This window comes from Pollicipes pollicipes, unplaced genomic scaffold, assembly GCF_011947565.3.
Source record: "Pollicipes pollicipes isolate AB1234 unplaced genomic scaffold, Ppol_2.1 Scaffold_3087;HRSCAF=3621_pilon_pilon_pilon, whole genome shotgun sequence".
Taxonomy (NCBI): domain Eukaryota; kingdom Metazoa; phylum Arthropoda; class Thecostraca; order Pollicipedomorpha; family Pollicipedidae; genus Pollicipes; species Pollicipes pollicipes.
Genome location: NW_023596225.1, coordinates 20959311 through 20980418, shown reverse-complemented (window position 1 = coordinate 20980418; position 21108 = coordinate 20959311). Strand labels below are relative to the sequence as shown.

The window sequence follows — 21108 nt, the reverse complement described above, 5'->3', positions numbered from 1 at the left end:
AAAATATGCCAAGAGTGAGAGTTCAAAAAAAGGCGCAGATACTGGCCGATTTTGTTCGTTTTATTTTGTGTTGGCCATTCGCCGGCTAAAGAGCTCATGGAAGTACAACGAAGAAGGATGAAGGAGGGGGGACTGGATCTTGCCTTTGTCGTGTAATGCCCGGTGCCATCCCGCTACCTCCAGCTTGGTTGGCCATTCCCAGGCCCGGGAGGCGAGATGGCCTTTTGCGGAACTGAGGCGTTCGCTTACTCAGTCTAAACCGGACCCTTGCATGACTTGAGACGATCTGTTTCTGCGTTTAGGAAGTACCCATTCCAGACCTGAGAGGGCCCTCTCTAAGCCTACCGTGGGCCCTTTCCGGCCCTGAGACTAGCCCTTTCTCAGTTAACGCCATGCTTTTCTGACCCGAGGTGGCCCCTTCGAGTCCGTGATGGGCTCTTCCTAGGTCAGAAATAGGTCCTTCCCATACCTGAAGCTGACAGGCTTTTTGCTGCATTGGAACGAGCCCTTTCCAGCCCATGCCGGACTCTCTCTGGATTGAAAACGATTTCTTCCCTACCCTGATGCAAAATCTTTTCGGACCAGGAATGCGCTTTCCATGCTTCCTTGGGTAACATGAAAAGTGAATTATTTCTGCATATCCAAGACCCCTTCTGGGCGACCCGAAATTATGGAAAGATAGTCTTTTCTCAGCCTCGAAAAAGAAGGGCAGTTTGCTACCCGCTGCTTCCCCCCCCCCCCCCCCCCCGGCTCCCCCCGGATACATTGCCATTGACTACTGTACTACGCACTCGCACCAAAAGTCGGCATTGAACTACGCCATTAGTTTTAATGATCCTTTTGCTATTCACGGACACGGCTGACTTTGATTATTGGTAGCAGTCGTGGTCACATTTTGCAGGCCGACGCCTGAATTCTGGAAATGCTGCTGACTCCCTCGTTATCCGATTGTCTGTCTCACTTATCTGAAAAAGGTCAAGCTTCTGGGAAAAAGTAACTGCCAATCACCTTTTTCAGCCATATCAGTCAGTGAAATCTACGGCAGGCCGCTTCTCGGTGCGCTGCTTCATCGCATGATTTTTGGATCGGAACAGGTGTAGCGTGATGTCGGCTGTGTATTTCAATTATAACACTGTTTCACATGTTTATGCAGATCGGCGCAAAATATTCATATCACTGTCCGAAACAGAAAAATTGCTGACTATATGGCGGCGACACACCAGCTGCTGTCCAGTTCGCTGTCATTATCACGTTCATTTTAACCTGGAGTAGGTAGAGCATAGCAACGCCATAAGTGATCACGTCTTTCAGTAATATTATATGCCGCGCATTAAGAGCTCCACCTCCTCAAATCCAACCACAACCCAGACGACAATAATAACACTGCAGCCAACAGGACAGCCAATGTGGTAGGAAGCCACATGGAAGCCTCCGATGGAAGGACAGAGCCCGTGTACGCGCTCGAGCGCTGTCCTCGGCTCGGGCGGGGAGCCGCTTCAGCGGGATCGGGGTCAGGCGATGGTCGCTGCCTTAGACCCTTGCGGAGCGGCGTCAGGTCACGCCGCAGACTGTTCAGCCTTGTTCGCTCAGGCGTGCTCAGTTGTAGTCCGTTACACGTGTGTTCACAGTAGCGTGTTCTGTCACTGGTGGGCTTGGATGATGTGGGGAAAGGCTGGGCTAGGAAAGCGGTCACACGCTAGTTGTACAAGAAAAAGTCTTACAGAAATTGTGATGTCGAAATAACTTGGCGTTTTGCCAATGAAACCATGCAGGACATTGCTAGAGCCCAAGACCGGCCACCCAGGCCAAAATAAGACCATATCAGAAGTGTTGCTTTCTGAAATCGGCTGGGGCGAGCGGAGCTGACTTTATAATGTTGACCTAACATACCCTCAGTACCTGATTTATCCCTGAATTCCGGCCTGTTTAATTTGCGTCCGCAATATTCAAGCAAACATTGTTTTAAAATGCTTCGTCGACTACAAACTCTTTTTACTGCGAAGGAATGAATTTTCATTTCAAGGCGGTGGGAGGTTGCATTTGGTAAACAGCTTGGGATAGAGCATAATTCAAAGAAAACACGTCGTGATAGGGCAAGCTCTTGTGGCCAACGGAAGAAGGTGTCGTTCATTGTTAATTGAAGGTGGCCTGCGGCGCAAAAAGACGGTGCTATGCAAGATGACGTGGTCTGACACGCACGGACGAGAGCCAATGAAAAAGTTTGGAATCCTCTGTCACAAACTGTACTTACGCGACCTTCTGGACGGACTTGTCGATGCAGCTTGAAGGACAGAGTCGCTTAAGACTGTTGCCTGGATGAGCCTCCAGATTTGTCGTCTTAAAAAATAGCGTAACCCACGCTTTGATACGTGTTGGAAGTTGATATCAGGTGGAAAAACCCTGCATATTGGTGCTTCGGGACGATGACTTAGGAGTTCTCATGCTGAGAATGATCAAGCTTCAATACACCAGAAGGTAGGATTCAAACAACGTGATCCAAAGAGCATTAGCTCTACAGAGAAAACTCGACGTTTGGAAGCTGCGCTCATTGTCAAAATTCTTCGCAAAATGCGATCATCACCATACCAATACTTCTTTCACTCCGGAACACACCGCGCAAAATGCGTTACTTCAATTCCACCACAACACGTTTTGTGTTACAACCCTATGAAAGATAAGCCACCGAAATGTAGTTTACATCGTGCCACGCCACAGTGTACTGAAGTTAGTCCTGAGAGCTCAGATGGTTACAGCGCCTGCTTTCGAATTCACAAATCTGTAGTAAGATGGGTTCGAGTCGCGTTATGCGTTCGTTATTTGCCTCCGATTGGGATAGCCTGCGGTAGGTGATAGCGGCCACGCTATTGGCCAGGTAACGTCAGAGGGTTGGATGATCTGCGCGCCGAGCATTGCGGCACGTGTTCAGACTTTTTAATGATGGCCGCCCCAATCGTACTGGATTACAATCCCACATAAACCATGGCTACTAAGAAAGCAGTCCTTATGTCAAAAACGGGGAGAGCGTTGTGTATTTCTTCTGGCCCCCAGTCGTGAAAACGTATGCGTGTTGAAGTACCCCTCCTTTTCCCTGAGAGCGGATAGTCACGGCCTACCACCGGACACGATTTTTCCGCAAAGGCCTATTCAACATTCAAATACAACTATTCACGTGCGCTGATGAGGCTCAGTCCCCCCGCCCCCTCCATCCTCACAACCCAAAAGTGCATCAAGTGACGCCCTTGAGCCAAACAATTAAATCACGTTACTATCTAAGACACGTAAAATGCTGCAGACTGCACGCTATAGGCTGCATATCGCAGTACAAAACCTTCGGCTGAAGTCCGCGGCAGACGGCGGTCGGCGGGCAGCAGTCGGCTCCAATAAATAATCGCTTTAACGATTCACGAGCGTCCCATCACGCCACAGCGCTTACCGTGATTGCATTCCCAGCTGTGAAGGGCAGCGGGCGTTTCACGACGCGGTCGAGGCTGCTTTCCGTGAGACCTGCTGCAGTGCACATGACATGCAGGACTCGTGTAGACCGGTGGCAGCCGTCATATCGACCCCGGCTGGGGTGCCCGTCAGGTGGCTGTGGATCGACTCTGGGTTCCGGCGGTCAGCTGTAGGTCCCCGGATAGAGCTGGCGACCCGGGCTGGCGTCCCGGTCGGCCCTGTAGGCAGCCGGATCGACTCGGTGGCGTCTCAGGTGCTGGCCTGCTGTAGGTCGGCGGACGACTGGCTGGGGCCGCAGGTGTCTGTCCTGCTGTAGGTCAGCGATCGACTCGCTGCGTGCCCGCCAGGTTCTGGCCGCGTAGGTCGCCGGATCGACCTCGGCTGGCGTGCCACAGTGTCGTCTCTGGTCCTGATCGACTCGGCTGGCGGCCCGAGTGTCTAGCCCTGCTGTCGGTCAGCCGGATCGACATCGGCTGGCGTGCCCGTCAGGTGTCTGGTCCTGCTGAAGGTCAGCCGGATCGACCTCGGCTGGCGTGCCCGTCAGGTATCTGGTCCTGCTGAGGTCAGCCGGATCGACCTCGGCTGGCGTGCCCGCCAGGTGTCTGGTCCTGCTGTAGGTCAGCTGGATCGATCTCGGCTGGCGTGCCCGTCAGGTGTCTGGTCCTGCTGTAGGTCAGCTGGATCGACCTCGGCTGGCGTGCCCGTCAGGTATCTGGTCCTGCTGTAGGTCAGCTGGATCGACCTCGGCTGGCGTGCCCACCAGGTGTCTCGTCCTGCTGTAGGTCAGCTGGATCGACCTTGGCTGGCGTGCCCGCCAGGTGTCTAGTCCTGCTGTCGGTCAGCGATGTGGGGCGCTGGTCCTGACGGCTGACCTGCTACAGGACACATGACATGCAGGACTCGTGTAGGCCGGTAGCAGCCGCCATGCCGACCTCGGCTGGCGTGCCCGACAGGGGGCGTGCCCGACAGACCCCGCCGTTCGCTACGGCTGGTGTGCTTCTGGGTGGCGAGGCCCCAGTAGCCTTTAAGCTATCACACGTCCGACAGAACAAAGCTGCGTCCGCTGGTGAGCTACCAGTAAATCTGAATAAGGAGTTTTTGTTTAATTGGCACCGCCTCTCGCCCATATATTTTCTCGACTACTTGAGGGGGGCCAGGTCCCATATAGGTCTGGAAGAGGGCAACCATCCTCCCGGCTGCTAAAAAAGGAACACCCAGACGTCAGTAGACCTGCGGCCTGTGGCCTTACACCTACGTTTGGCACAACTTTCGGAACAGTTCGTTGCCACGCTTATTCTAGGGGGCATAAGCCCGCAAATAGATAAACACCGGTGCGATAACGTAAAGGGCACCTCAACGTTCCACTTCTTGATAAGAGTGCTGCACGGTTTACCCTATGAGCTGGATAACCCAGGCAAGCTCTTTTCTGTAGTTCTGTATGATTTCAAGAAGGGATTTGACCTCATTAGCCATACAACGGCAATACAGAATATGCTCGGCATGTTTCTTCACTCTGGCTATGCAAAGTGGTTCGCTTCATTTCTCCAGGACAGAAAGCGGAGGATAAAGACACCGAATGTAACGATTGGTGGTTGGAAATTAATAACTTCCGGCACCCGGCAGGGAACCCTGACTGGACCGGTCGCTTTCTTAGGTATATGATCAACGGAACCACATTTGCGATAGAACATCATTTAGGATATATAGATGATCTCAAAATATACGAAGCATGTCCAGTTGACCGAATAGAGGGCCATAGTCAGATGCAAGACAAGACTGAAGAAATATGTGGGTGGGCGGCTGCAAACAGGATGACACTTGACACTGAAAAATGTCAGGTCATGCAAGTCTGTACTGCCTAGAAACCCCTGCTACTCCGGACGTCTTAACAAATGGGAGGGGCTTACCAACGGTGAGCAGTGCTAAGCTTTTGAGAGTAACATTATTTAGCGATATATATTGGCAGGTACATGTAGCTGAACCTGTCAAGAAGGGTTCTAAGACTTTATGTATACTTCACGTAATGAAGAAACCCCGTCCGTCACAAGACCAACTGGCTACAATTTGCATCACGTATTCTCGATCATTGCTTGAATATTCTGGAATTGTTTTTCATCCCAGGCTCACCGGCCACCAAGCCCAACAAATTGAGCGAGTGCAGAAGCGGGCACTCAAAATCGTCAATCAGCCAGTACAAACGCTGAAAATGGAAACGCTTGCAGGCGGGCAGGGGAAGATGTGTTTACGGCTTGGACAGGGAATCCTGAGACCTCCCGGGCACAGAGGCTCCACTCCCACCAACAAGACAGGCAATGGCGGGGAAAAATACCTGAAATGGTGACACGCTGCAGGCATTTTTCTGTGGCACAAGGCTGCAAAAAACCGGCGCACCATATATCGCAACCACCATAAACATGAATGTCATTGCAACTAGTTGAAAGGTAGACCTTCCACCACACTTACCACGGCATCCGTGAATACGTTTAATGCAAATTTAAAGACTGCTCTGTGCGTACGTGTAATGCGTGCCATGTGAGTTGATAGCCGAAGCCGTGTTTTTTAATGCACCGTATCTCCCTCTCTCTCCCTCCCCGTCTCTCTCTCTCTCTCTCTCTCTCTCTCTCTCTCTCTCTCTCTCTCTCTCTCCTCTCTTCTCTCTCTCTCTCTCTCTCTCTCTCTCTCCTCTCTCTCTCTCTCTCTCTCTCTCTCTCTCTCTCTCTCTCCTCTCTCTCTCTCCTCTCTCTCTCTCCCTCCCTTTCCCTCTCTCTCTCTCCTCCCTCTCCCTCTTTCTCCCCTCTCTCTCTCTTTCTTTCCCTCTCTCTCTCTCTCCCTCCCTCTCTCTCTTCCCCCCTCTCTCTCTCCAGAGCGATGCTCTGTTCCCTCCGTGTCGAGTGAGGTCACGTCGGACATCGCGCAGGTGACCTGAACTGTCAGCGGGTCATAAAAGCAGCTGTTGAGGTGTGACTTATCTTCTCGGAGCGGTCATAGAAAGCTCCCTGGCGAGCCGCCCATTGTCAGGCGCTCTCGGTCACTGTCAGCGGCGACCAGCGGACGGTGCGGCGGTCGTCTTTGGTCTTGTGTGCTGGCGAGCGGACCAGGGAACGGTCGCCACTGTCCTGGCGCTCTCTCGGGGCAATCACAGCATCCGCTGCGATTAGGCGGCCAGAGAGCGGCGGTTCGCATCTGGCTGTCGGCCGCCGAGAGGGCAGCAGCGGTGGTTGCACTTCGATGTGGTCCTAAGTACTGTAACCACACCATCCTTGCAGGCCCTGGCTTCTTTCGTCCTCACTGACTTTCCTGCGACCCTGAGTTTCTTTCGTTTGATGTGAGCCAGCTGGCGTGCTGAGATCTGTAGTAGGAGAGGGGGCCAAATGCGTGGAGAGCCGCCCCTGGGCACCGGTGGGTTTCGCTCAAATTATTTCCGTATTATACGACTTAGTTTACTGCTACGGTATACCTGGCTCTCGAGCTCTTTCCACAGCTTAGAATTCTTTGAACGCAAAGCTTACATGTTAATGAGGGGCAGCACAAGAACAAACTGACAAATAAAGCATGAGTGGTACTTTAAACCTGGAATGAAACACCAAAAGCACCAAGCGGGCTTGTGAAGAGTTGGGACCTTGATCTTACCAACTAAATGTTTCCGCTGAAACGTCGAGCATTGAAACCAAGCTTAAAGGGGGAGGGGTCAAAACGCTGATGATTGCATTTTCTTGCCCAATGCACCTCATTATTTCGTTGAAGAGTATCTGGTGATGAGGGATGTATAGTCCAGTTTAAATTGGTGCTTCTCGCAGATCATTGATCCTCATAACTACAGATATGTTGTGCATCGTTCAAGTAAGGTCATGACACATACTGGCCGATTCCACGCGTTAATATGCCTAGAGCACCAGTCGACCGCACAATACCGCCTGCCTGCGACATCAGTCGGTCACTCGTCTTCACCGGCCTCAAAAGTGACTTTGTATCCATCATAGACGTTCATGACGCATTCGCCCACTTTGGAAATATCTGATACATCCAGAATAGGCCCGCGAACACCAGATAAACCCGATAAAAACACCAGATAGGCCCGCGCAAAAATCCAACCCACTCCATGGTCCGTACAATGTTGCGTCAGTGCGTAAGGGGTCATTTGCAGTTTTATGGAAATAAGCACACAGTTTTTATTTTGCTTCATTTTCGGTCAGTTTTGTGACGTCTCTCGCGTTGCAGCCTACAGTGGCACGAAGCATGCGGTGATACCTTACATTAGCTGTAACTGTATAACTTTCCGAAGCCGCAGGCCAACCGTTTTAAGAACAATGCACAGCTGGAACGTCAGAGGTGACATGGCTTATTATCACCACTTTTCGTATCATTCGTTCGACCCTCCATCGCTCCTTTACATGAAAAGCTGACCTTTCCTTGACGAATATTCTTAAACATGTCGGATCTCAGTGGCCTCGTTTTGCACGCCAAAGGGTATCTTGACCGCGTTTCCCGCCGTGTTCGTTTTCCTGCTGTCCGCGCATGGCTGTCAACTCAGGTGCATTTTAGGCTTCCGCCTTCATTGCAGTCAAGTTCATCCCTGAATAAATTCCCGCTCTCTCTCCGAGCTCACCGCGACCGATACTACGAGCTGCCCAGTCCCTGACCGAGCTCACCGCGTTCGGCATTACGAGCAGTGCCATCTTTCTTCGAACTCACCATGGCCGACACCACGAGCTGCCCAGTCCCTGACCGAGCTCACCGCGTTCGGCAGTACGAGCAGTGCGGTCTTTCCTCGCACTCACCAAGGCCGACAACACGAGCTGCCCGGTCCCTGACTGAGCTCACCGGGGCCGGCACCACGAGCTGCCCGGTCCCTGACCGAGCCCATCGGGGCCGGCACTGTGAGATGTCTGGTCCCTGACCGAGCTCACCAGGGCCGACACCACGAGCTGCCCGGTCCCTGACCGAGCTCATTGGGGCCGGCACTGTGAGATGTCTGGTCTCAAACAGCGCTTCCGACACAGCCCTCAAGAAATACTCTGACCTCGTATCATATTCGTTACTTGAAAAGACATCAGTAGGCGCTGTGATTCTCGCTAACGACGGACCCGTCACAGGATCCCGTAGGATTTTTCTGGAATGATATCTCGACGGTTTTGAGCGCGGTGCTGAAATTTTGGACTACCTGCGTTTGCATCATTTTTACACCCAACTAGGGCTTTAAGTTTCTGGACCTTGATTGTCCATGGGTTATAACCATTTTTGAAAGGTTATAAAGGTTTGAAAGGTGATGTGTTCAACGGCAACAGACAACGCTCATTTCTCGTAGGAAATGCACCCCAAAAAGATTTTTTTCTGTCTTTCTCCGCTATATCACTCTGAAATGCATTACTATCGTTTTTGCTGGTTTTGCAGTGTCGAGTCATCCAGTGTAAAGCCAGCTCACACCTTTATATTCATGACCAGATTTAACCTTTTGAAAGTCACCCGATTTACACCGTCATGATTCATTTCTTACAACTTTGTAAGGTCTTTCTAGGGTTGTTGTCCCCCACTGACTTTACTTGTTCAGTCCTTCATGGACCGCGCATGTCGACACCACGAGTCAGATCCAACATCAGCCCTCAACCTTTCAACCTGACGTGATATATCACAGGTCACACATATCAATGTGCACAAACACCTATCTGATATAGCTGTTTTCAAAAGGTATATGAAGCGACTTTTAGGATGTCAAAGCATGCTTAATTCCCGCGATAATAGGAGCGGTCTCTTAAGCGTTAATTTGACCTGACTGGGTGTGTGAATGCCCTAGTTCACGATTTTTTTCGTCATACTTGGCCGACGCAGTTTGAAGGGGGCTCAGCATTGTCCTCATTCCCTGGCTCCAGTTCGCGAGGTTTTCAAATATTGGGGACCTTCCTGCCCCACCCACCCGTTGGGCGAAGACGAGAAAAAAACGCTGGTGGGTCGAGAGCTAGTTGATGGAGTCTTTCCATCTTTGGCCAAGGAACTACACCGTCCATTGTCGCTGCGACAAATTATCTGCGGTATCCGCAGCAAACTCAAGCGTGCCACAAATGAGTGTGGTGCGAGCAAGAGTTGTATAATACCACAAGCAGGCTAGATGTTGTCTCACACCGTGCGCACGTACGAACGCAGTGTAAGCTGCCCGGCCGGCGTGACGCAGTGCGACGGTTTCGCCCCGACAGATGTGCGAGCTGCCGACATTGAGAGAAGGAGAACGATACGAGGACGCGCTGGACGTAGAGTCGCCGCCACTGCGAGAGGGAGAGTACCGCCAGGACTGTCTGCTGGATGAGGAGTTTCCCGTCGCAAGGGAGGAGTTTTGCCAGTACCCACTGGAGGAGGACCTGCCCTCGTGCAGCGGGGAGGTACGCTGGTGGCACTCGCTGGATGACGAGGACGCTGACGTCACCGATCTGCGACCGTCGGACCTGGCTGAGGTAGGTGACTTCCGCCTCCTCACATATGCTCGGATTTGCAGTTAGATGACTTATCTGTGCTCAGAGGTTATGCCATCGTCAGAGGTCTTCAAGGGCGAGGTCTCATTTACCCGATCCATCCGTTACCCATGGGACTGCCCCTACACGTACTTGCTACCCATTTGGAATTAGTTACACCAACCGGCGGCCCAGCCGGTTGTGTTTTTCGAGCACTTAAGCTATGGAGTGCGGAAAGGTTTCAGGGAACTCAAAGCTCAAATTGCTCATTTCCGCTACGAACTGTAGCAGTTGTGGGAAAGAAGCTCATTGTGAATAGAGGAAGCGTAAATGTGAACATCGTGTTATATTTCTTGAAGGATGTACCCGAAATTCCGTCTACATCTTACCTATACCCTTGCATATACCCATGATTTCCCCAAGAGATGTACCCAACACAGCCCGTTACCATTCCATGTGGGTATTCGTGGGCAAGCCCAACCCTTGAAGCACTCTAGTCGTGAGCTTATGCGCATTTTACATGGTAATTCGAGATGAATGTCAAAGTTTTTATCGATCTATTTGGCATGGCGCTGAAGGTGCGTGAATTGCCACATGAGGAGTTTTTAGCCAATAGCCCAAACTGTCATCTGAAACTTAATAACTAATTTCCCCAGACTGATATAGTTGCAGCACACTTCTCGCCAGCCCCGTGTCAGGCTGTAAATCACAGGCTGTGACAAGTTCTTAAACCCCAGCCCAGGGTTCAAGGCGAGCCTGATGTGATCGGCCGCAGGCGCGCCATACTGGCAGCACAGCGCGTATTAGTACCGTACTCTTCACCTGTCCAGGTCCAGCTATCCAGCTGTCCTACCCTCCATGTCCTGCTGTCAGCGTCCCTCGGTGACAGCAGGACCTGACTTCATCCTCGGCTCGTGCCGTCTCTCACTAACAGCTGGACCTGACTTCATCCCCGGCTTGTGCCGTCTCTCGCTGACAGCTGAACCTGACTTCATCCCCGGCTCGTGCCGTACCTCGCTGGGGACGACGTCAGCTTCACCGTGGCAACATCAGGTCCAACGTCAGCCGAGGACGGCGCGAGCCGGGGACGAAGTCGGTGCCGTCGTTTCGGCTTGTGCGCTGCTGTGGGTGGCTGGGCGTGAGAGGCCGTAGATCATCGATATAGCTCCCGGCTTGCGGCCGCGGTTTATTGAGAAATGGATTATCGATGAAACAACCTGTCCATGTAACAGCCGCGTCGTTCCCCGACGACATGCATTATTTTAACATTATATTGCCAAGTGCATGATATTGCCGTCACAAACAGATTCGACGTCGAGTCTTAGGAGGATGGGGTAGAGGGCGGGTTATCAGATTACCGATCAATTATCTGAAAGTCACGAGATATCAGAAAAGCTTTTTCGCCTTCTTGGTGACCATTGACCATTACCATGCTTATGAAGTGGGCACCATGACTGGGGCACAGCTCCAGCCCATCCATTTCTTAAAGCGATTAAACAAATCTCCCCAATTATGCAATGCGCCAGCTGTTATTATCTGAGCTCGAGCAAGTGAGTGCGACACTGATCCAACACTGAACGAGTCAACGTACCGTGCAATCGTAGAAGACGAATCGTCAAAACACCTGTGAGTCATTTCGTGGGGTAAAATGTATGGTAAACGTCGTAGGCCTTGAGTCATTTCTCCACCTAGACCCAGGGAATGGGAATAAGGAAGTAGTGGTGACAGCTATGCGCTACCATTGGGCCTATGACTGTTAGCTGATGAACAATAAAAAAGGATCATCACAACATTTGACAAATTCCGTTGCTGCTGTGAACAAGATTCTGACACCCTGAACCTCCTGCCAAGTTCCAAACCCAGACTCCGTCGGTATATCTGACCACACACTCGCGTGTTCTGCTCTTCGGCAGCTGGACCGTGGGGAGCTGGAGCAGCTGTGCTGCCAGATGCAGAGGACGCACCGGCAGCTGATGCGGGCTCACGAGCTGATGCAGGCGCAGCCCAGACGGGCCAGCCGAGCCGAGCTCGAGGACGAGCTGCTGGCCTCGCAGGTCAGTGGAGGGTGGCGGCTGTCGGGGAGGGGAGCTGCTGACCTCGCAGGTCAGTGGAGAGCGGCGGCTGTCGGGGAGGGGAGCTGCTGACCTCGCAGGTCAGTGGAGAGTGGTGACTGTCGGGGAGGGGAGCTGCTGACCTCGCAGGTCAGTGGAGAGCGGCGGCTGTCGGGGAGGAGAGCTGCTGACCTCGCAGGTCAGTGGTGAGCGGCGGCTGTCGGGAGGGAGAGCTGCTGACCTCGCAGGTCAGTGGAGAGCAGCGGCTGTCGGGGAAGGGAGCTGCTGACCTCGCAGGTCAGTGGTGAGCGGCGGCTGTCGGGAGGGAGAGCTGCTGACCTCGCAGGTCAGTGGAGAGTGGCGGCTGTCGGGGATGAGAGCTGCTGACCTCGCAGGTCTGTGGAGAATGGCGGCTGTCGGGGAGGGGAGCTGCTGGCCTCGCAGGTCAGTGGAGAGCGGCGGCTGTCGGGGAGGGGAGCTGCTGACCTCGCAGGTCAGTGGTGAGCGGCAGATGTCGGGGAAGGGAGAACATTAGTCTCTTCAAGTTAAAAATTTTAATTGACGACGTCTATAACTCTGCAATGAGTTTCGGTAATTATGATGGAAGTGCAATAGAAAACGCAACTGTTTTAAATGGGTAGTGGTCGCATGGAACAGCGGCAAACGACTGCATCATTTTCATGGACCAGTCTTTCGGTTCAAGCCACAGCTTCATGCATTCGAGAGGAGTTTCAAAGTGCTATTGACCGCTTTAAGGTATGCTGTTGGTACACCTGACGGTCGGACAGTTTTGAGATGTTAAGTGAGTTGTAGCCGGTACATTTGCGCGCCCCGTGCGACCGTTGTCACGTCACCATCTCTGGATGCTGAGATCCGACATCAGCTCTTAAAAACGCCCCAAACTGGGCGGATCCGTGGGTTGCAGACAACAGCGTATGTTGGGGTGCACAGATGGACCCACACCTGCTGGTACGTTTGTTTGTTTTTCACGTCACTACTGGTCGGACTCCGGTCCAGCGGCGAGGGCAGGAGAAGGGCGCAGGAAGGTACCAAGGGGCCTCCCGTAGGTTCCAAGGGGCGGAAACTACGGAACCGAAGATTAAGAGCCCAATTTGATGGCTCAAAGTGCCCCAAGGCTGGGCAGAGGTCGTATGCCCACGGGCCGAGCCCTCAAATGCCAGCCAAAGGTCCCTTTGCACTGATCGAAAGCACCCTGCATCGATGCGGGTCTGCATGTCAGTCAGGCACCACCAGCACCGAACTGACGGCTGCGTCGGTCTCAGACCCGTGGGCCCATTTCCCAAACAGAGACACGGCCGGGGCTGGATAGTTGCATTGATCGGGCCGCTGAAACAATGAGAGGCCCACAGTGTATCACAGGGGTCCTGTGCCTGCAAATGATCCGAGTCGGCCAGTGAAACACTTGCTGAACAGGGACACAGACGGGACACGCAAATCCAAGAGGGCCTTTCGTGTTGGTCGGGTCCTCTGAAAATGAGAAGATGGAGGAAAATGTATAATGTGAGTCCTCGATGAGACAATGGAAAGGCTCCTGTGACGATCAGGAGCCCCATTACCAAATAAGGGCCCTCCGCTCCAATTTCAGCCAGGGGCTAGTTAAGGCGGACCCGGTAAGTCTCTTCATCAGTTATTGGACCCCTTCAGCAATAAGGGATCATTTTGTATCAACGAGGGCCCTGCGTCGATTCAAGGACAACTTTCCAGGTCAGAGGGCCTCTCGCGTCAGGGAGGGAGCCATGTGTGATGTGTCCCTCTCAAGACCTCCGGATGGCCAGGTTACCCCTCTCCGTGTCGCCAGAAGGGTAGCCCGTAGACACCTCGCGCTGGGGCGGACTGGTCCTTCAGCCCCTTCCGGAAAGAATAATGTTCTACCCGAGAGACCTTTCCCGGAAAACGTAAGGAGTCTTCACTGATGGCCAGAGCCAGAGCCGCAGTGTCCGTCAAACAGAATGACGTTGGCCGCTCCAGCTAACACCCGGTGGCGGGCTCCTGGCGCGCGTGAACGACCGTCGTGTAAAATACTTTCGAAAGTCGTTAGACATCTATTCGTGCCGCTCAGAGATAAGAATGGAGTGAATATTCCGCCTGATTGGTTTGAGGGATGTCCAATTAACAGAATAACAGCTGCTGCGACACGGAAAAGGGTTTTACCTTTGCTTTTTCAGTTCCACCACTAGATTCCAACACCAATTCGCGATGCTGAAAATACTAATCCGGCCGCATTGCCAATGTAAAAATAACACGGGTGAAACATGCGCACGAATGGCCTTTTAAACATGCTAATTGACGCCCTAAAGCGTTCGAAGGCACTTCCTCCAGATGCACCATCGTTTTTGTCTGCCTGCGGGCGGCCGCCCATTGTAGGCCGCGGGGCCGATGCTGCCCGGCCTTCGGTCGCAGCGCCGGGCGCCGGGGTTTTTATTTCAGCAAGCGGGTGTGTGCATAATTATATTTTAGTCTTATTTTCTGCCAAATTCTGAAGAACGTTGAATATTGCCAGACAATCATAGATTGGGCAAGTTAATATATAATTTCGACCACATTTGGACAACAACGTACGTTCATAGTGCCCTCATTACCTCCGTCAAAACAGAAATATTCCAGCAAAGCATCCGAGTATTGTCGTTTAAGATTATTTCACTGCGTCAATGTAAAATGAATGGTGCCGGCAGTTTATTCCACGCAGTGATTTGACACCTGGTTACATTAATCTATTGCTTTTATGATACAAACACAATTGCATGCTCCGTTGACTTGTGGCTTCTGTTTGAGTTAAACAATGCAAACGAAATAATTTTCGGGTCCCTCAAAATCAAGTGGGCCACATCCAGTGGTTGTTTAAGAGAGTCCTTCACCCGCAAGGTGACCTTCGTCAACCCTGTGCCCCCCCCCCCCCCCAATTTATTAAGACTCTGCCTGTGCCCTGGCTCCGGTCACCACTATTCCTGGTTGCCTAGTTTTGGAACTATTCATTACTCTCATCCTCTAGCTTTTTCACATCTCGAAAGCGTTTCGTTTTCCGTGTCAATCAAATGGGAATGTCTAATATTGACAATAGAGTTAGGTTGCAAAAATACGCCGTTTGACCAAGCAGTCTGCAATGAAGCGCCGGTGCTGATAAATACTGCATCATAATTTTCAGGATTTGCGCTACTTATTACAGATGCTGTATGGTTGACGATTAGGAGCTGAAAATGTATAAATCCGTAAAAAGCGCGACTGTCCAGGGCTTCCCGCTAGAGTTCCGATTTGGTTGACACCAAGACTGACTCGACGTGCGACCCCGCTGGCAGCCGGAGCTGTAAAGCTGTGGGCTGGAGATGCCCTGTTGGCTACCTTTTAGGTTGTCGTGTGATTTGTGTTGTAGCGATGGCCATGACGCTTCTTTCTACTCGCATCATGCAAGAACGTTGGACCTCCGGAGCAGCAGCACGGCCCCGTATCCCTCGTCCAGTGCTGCCACCTATAGCCGGATGTGTCGGTCGGCAGACGCTGGTGCGGGACCTGGAAGCGGCGCTGCTGCGACGCGGTGTCCAGCCGACGACCCTACACGAGAAGAGCCTGCTCACCGAGCAAAACCTGTGGCTCTCGCGGCGGCTGCGGCAGCTGCGAGCGGCCGAGGCCAGCGCCAGGAACGAGCTGCAGGAGCTGCGAGACCAGAACGAGCTGATGGAGTTCCGCATCTTGGAGCTGGAGAGTGACAGCGACAAGGCACGTGTATGCACGTGGCTGGCCCACGCAGCCGGTCCGTACCCGACGTCGGCTCAGCCGCATCTGCTCCTACCTCGTCTCCCGTCTCAGCTTCCAGCCCGGCTTTGACTTCTGTTAAATCGCCGACCAGCGTTCTATTGGTGTATAATACGTGCAGTTTTGTGCCTCTGACTCACGAAAAGTGTTGTATACTTTTTAGCCAGTTTCAATATCGAGTAACCACGATGTATGCCAGCAGCCGGAATCGATTCCAATGGGGCCCACCCATCTTTCAAAATTTGCATCGCTGTAATTAGTTCTCCAATTTCACACTGGTGCTGCACGCAGACGTTTTCACTGCACAATTGTATAAAGACAGACACGTTTTCGTTGCACAGTTGTTCGTCTCTAAGTCCGAGTCCATCAGTGTGTCCATTCGATTCTGTCCATGTGGGCTCACCCTGGTATCCGTTAGATTCTGTCCTACTGTTCATCCGTTCGTTTGCAATTTTCCTTTTCGTTGGTCCTAAGTCCCGATCATTCGTGTGCCTCCCAGCGGCCACGAATGCCCACTTGTCTGGCTGACAGCGAATGGCTATGGTTGTGTACTCGCTTTGTTCGTTTATCCCAACACGGCACAGAGGCTGTATCTAGAGGACAGTGGTCCTCTGACGTCACACCGGCCCGTTTCAGACCGGAGGCTCGACCGAGCAGCCCGAAGGTGCGGGTGTAACAGCTGGGCAGGACATCGTCTCAGAGCAGACCCTGTATGGGAACGTGGTCGCCTCTTCAGAGCCCCAGGTCGGTCACCTGCAGTGCGCGAGAGACGGAACTCTACCCTCTGGCGCTGGTGACGGATAATGGCGGACTCTCATGGGCACCGATGGGCCCATTAGAATAGGATGACCGCTTTTTCACCCAAGCTTTGACCGGCTTTGGACGTGCTCTTTGCAGTGCAACCTGGGCGGCATAAGCCGACTCTGCATGCCTTACATCCATCCCATGATCCTCCGCTTCTCTTCACTCTGAACTTAACCCTCGTCTCGATTCGCCGTACTCCATAACACGGACGGATAGGGGAGGCGGATGCGGCCTGAAATGCCACGGCCTGGTGGCCGCGGATCCCATACCGCAGCGTCAATCCAGCGGATGACCTTTGGGAAAAGCGAACAGTTTGCCACTTCCAGTGAAGCGCTGCATGCACGGCTGACGGCTGTGCAGATGTTTCGGAGCACATCATCACGGAGTATTCACCGGCTCTGGGGCTGGTAAATGGGGGCCTTGCATACGGCCTTGGCGAAGGCTGTGCTGCAGGTGTGTGCTGTGAAACTGCATCCAAGTCACGGAGGAGAGCAGTTCAGCGATGCTACGATCCAAAAGAGGATTTACTCCCGTAAAGCTCCTCCAACTCGCCAATTATGGCAGACTGTGCTCGGTAGCTCAACTAATCCGTGATTGGCCTTGCCAAGGGCTCCTTTGAAGTACAAGCGGTGCCGCACCGCCACTCTGCCCTGATCAGTCCACGGCTGAAAAGCAGGACTGTCGGTCGACCTACTTAGTGGGCAATGCTAAACTTGCACCCATCATGGCTCTACGCGGCTTTGGTATATCGCCCCGTCGAGGCTGTTGCATCGAATTAGTGTTTGAACATATATCTGTGTTTGTGACTTTGAGTGTACATTTTTTTGCAAAGAAGAAAACGTTCGTCGCACAGCATTTGATGCGACGTCAGCAACTGCAGAGAGCATGCTAACGCTCAGTAGTCATGGTGCGAGCGGAGTCCGGCAAACGGACGAACCCGGACGAACCGAACGGACGTGGTGCCCACGTGGGAGCTGAAGGTGCTAACCACTCTGTCATTACATCCCTGTTTGTATGCTCCCTCCTCCTCCCCCTTGCCGTCTGTAGCTTGTTCATTTTCTCTCCCAGGCTACGCAAAATGACCGCTATAGTTGACGCGTCCGAAAACCCAAATATCATCGTTATCATCTCCCAAGCCTCCTTAAATATTTGATGCCACAATTTCTGCATGACACGTAACGTGCCACAATCATGAACTGAAATCTACGAAACAGCACCGCAAGCATTTTGATGTTGCCAAGCGACTGTGCGGCGATTTCTAGTTGATCTCCCCCGAGGGCAACACGTCTAAGGGAGCTCGGAGCGGCGCCACGCGCCTCGGCACGGATTTTGTGTGGAGTTCCCTCGAACAGCTCCACGGGATCAGCCCTGATAAGGGATGCCGCGTCTTCGGCATATTTAATCCAAATGAAAGCGGAGCTCTAAAGGCATCTGTTTCTGACGCTGACGCTAGAACTCTTCCTGATTTGCATTTTTCTACCATTGTTAAAGTCACCCTCAAATTCCAAGAGTTCATGGCTCTGCTGGCAAATCGCTTTAACCTCACTGCTCTATTAAAGCAAACGTGGGACGTATGAGACGTACTGAGTGATCTCCCTGTATATTTCAGCGTCTAAATGCAATGATTCTCAGCACGTCGACTTTCTCGTTACGAAATTTACTGTATCGAGCAATAACTCTACACAATCAGGGCGCAGGGCCTAAGCCATGTTACAAAAGGCATCTGTCGGTTTAGGTTTGCTGCCTAATACATGCCAAAAAATAATATCATATGTCCAAAGTACCTCCGGACCTACTCACACCATCACCTTGAACCTAGATAACTGTTCTAAGCTAAAGGTCATTGATGATAATTTAAGACCGTGACCTAACTTGGCCTTTAGAAGGTCATGGTAACCACAGGTCTACGAGATTCCTGTGGAGTTTGCTTTTGTGCCACCTTTAAGAAGTTTATGGAAGATGTCTCTTGCAGTACCTGTTATCAATAAACTCAGATGAGCACCAGAATCCACAGACGTACGGAACCCCATACAAGCGCTCTCGAGTAAAAAATCAGGTTGGTTTCGACCTATGTCTGAACAAATGTCAATTAAATTGGTTATGCTCCTAAATTCAACCGTCGTATTGCTTAAGCAAACATTTCAGAGATATATGGCTGCGTGTACACTCCGTTGCCGCATCAGGTTAAATTATTCTCTAGAAATTACATTCGGTGACACCCTAACTGCCATAGGTCATTGACCTTACAAGGCATATCTGATTTCTTAAATCAAACCATGCATTATTCAGTTTCCTACAGCTATGCATATTTTGGCGCGGATACACCAGGCCTTTCGAAAAGTACCATTTACAAACCTTCAGGAGTTAAACTGACGCCCACCCTGGCGCGTGCTAATGGATAAATTGGTATCCCGGGGCATCGATCGTAAGCTTTTGATATTTAGTAGTCTGTGTTCAAAGAATATTGAAATGAATGGACAATATTACATGGTGGTCAACAAAACGACTAAGTTTCGCGGGCATTCGCATGGCCAAAGCACCAAAACAATTTCGTTGAGCCGATAACGAACAGTTTGATTGTATGAAATTTACAGATTTCATTCACACCGAGGTAGCGAACAAAGAAATCAGACGTCAAATCAGATTCGATTGTCGCATGTATTGACAGCGTTAGTTCGCTCACTTCACTCACTCAAGTCAATGAGTGAAGTACCAAGTGAAGTGGAGCGAATTGATTCGGGTGTTGTGGTACACCTAAACCATTATGTATGCACGCAAATGAAGCTGGTGAATCGATTTAACTTTCACTGTCTCACAGAACGCTGTCCAGCGCTGTACCGATATGGCGTGGAAACAGGCGGCCAGGGGGACGTGGCGCCTCACAGTTGAAGGATATTTAGGTTAAGCACTGTGCCCGTGCATTAAAAAACTGACAACATTGTCATTCGACCCACTGAGGCGTTCCTTTGCCCATGGCTTCGCCTTCAACACCGCTTGCTCGGCTAGCAAGCCGCCAGAGCTCGGCACCGGCGACCTCAAACTGTCCTGCCCGAGCGTCAGCACGTCTGTCACGCCGCGAGGGCTTCGTTTACGGAGGAGGGACGCCTTGTGTTCCTGGGCGTTCACCCGGCGTTGATCTATATCGCCCAGACGAAAACAAACGGATGAGAAATGACCCCGCTCGCAGCTCCATTGTGCCTGTCATGACAGGAGATGCCCCTGCTCGGGGGACGAGGTCCTGGCGCCATCTAGTGTTTGAATGGCCCAACACCGACAGCGCGGGCGTAACTACGCACGCCCCGGTGTGTTTTACGGCGACACGAACGACCTAGTTCAAAGTTGGGCTCAGCCCGCCGTTCCACAGCTCCAAATCCGCCGCGAACGCTGTTTCCCAACGCGCACATTGGCTGGGCGCACACATCGTGCAGCAGTCGCTGTTGAACTGTTTTCTAATGGCGCCGTTTGTAGCCGAGTATCGGAATATGCCCTGCATTCGGAGCGGATCCCGTTGGGTTGCGGGTACGTCGGGCCTTCGCTGGGCCCGATCTGTAGCCCGGCGTGCGGTGACTGGAGCGCGCGGCACGATTCCGCCCATCCTCGCGCCAACACGACGCCCATTGTCTCTCGCCATCACCACTTTAGCTCTTATTTCACCGCCACCCAGCGATACTCGCGTGGTGTGCTCGCTTCACTTTCCCACCGAAGCCTGCACGCATCTCTGCTCGGTCTCGTTGTATGCAGTATGATTGCCCCGACCACGTAGTCGCACACTGTTGAGGCTGCACGTTATTCCAGCGCGTCTCGATGGTATGTGCGAGTTGTGATATGCGATACTGGTAGTCTCCACCCGCGCGCCGTCGGGGCGGACGTGGTCGCGCTTGGGTGGCACCGGAGGGTCCGCCCTCGTGTCGCGCGTCACCGCCCGCCACCGGCCCTGAGTCTGCTGACACGGCGGTCCATCAGGCGCGCCCTGGCCGTGGTCGGGGCCGGCCCGGCCGTGTATGGAGGCGGGGGGGGCGCCAGGGCCGCTGACTCACGGGCCAGCCCGGCTCCCGGCAGGCGGCTCCCGGCTCCCGGCGGGCGGCGGCAGCAGGCCGAGCGCTTCCGCGCCTCGCCGGGCACCGGGCCGGGCTGGCCACAGCAAACCGGCTGCCGCGGCTGCTAGTGACTTCCGATGCGAGACTCGCCGTTTTTGCGGTCGAGTGGATAGTATTTGGCTGGAGGACGGCGTGGTTTTGCAGGTGCAGATCGGCTCGGTCCCATCGCGGGTGTTTGCCGAGCATCTTCACTGGACGTGAGTTCCTGTTTGGCCGTAGCTCCCAATGGGAGGACGGCAGAGAGTGGGTGCCTCGACTGCAGGTGTGACACTATAACGGCGCGACGCACATCGCTCTTCCAAACCACCAGAAATCCAGAGAACCATGGATGCGTAGTTGAAGGTCTCTAATGCGTGCTGTAGCTTTATGGCGCCTGCGGGTCCGAGGTCAGAGGGCATGCCCTGTCTCGGGCCCGGACCGGACGGACGCCTCGGTCCGACCCGGGTCCGGACGGTCGGCAGAGGTGCGCCAGGTCGGCGCGACGGTGGCGCGCCC

General features: G+C 52.8%; 1 protein-coding gene across 1 annotated transcript in view; it reads left to right on the top strand.

The window, feature by feature from the left end:
* LOC119089869 (putative uncharacterized protein DDB_G0271606) overlaps positions 1-21108 on the top strand; it is a gene marked incomplete in the record, with an annotated part of 77412 nt that overhangs the window by 1785 nt on the left and 54519 nt on the right. Inside the window, 4 exon segments of the mRNA XM_037212678.1 lie at positions 3943-3997; positions 9642-9896; positions 11807-11947; positions 15455-15662. Of these exon segments, the coding sequence (XP_037068573.1) occupies positions 3943-3997; positions 9642-9896; positions 11807-11947; positions 15455-15662 (659 nt within the window).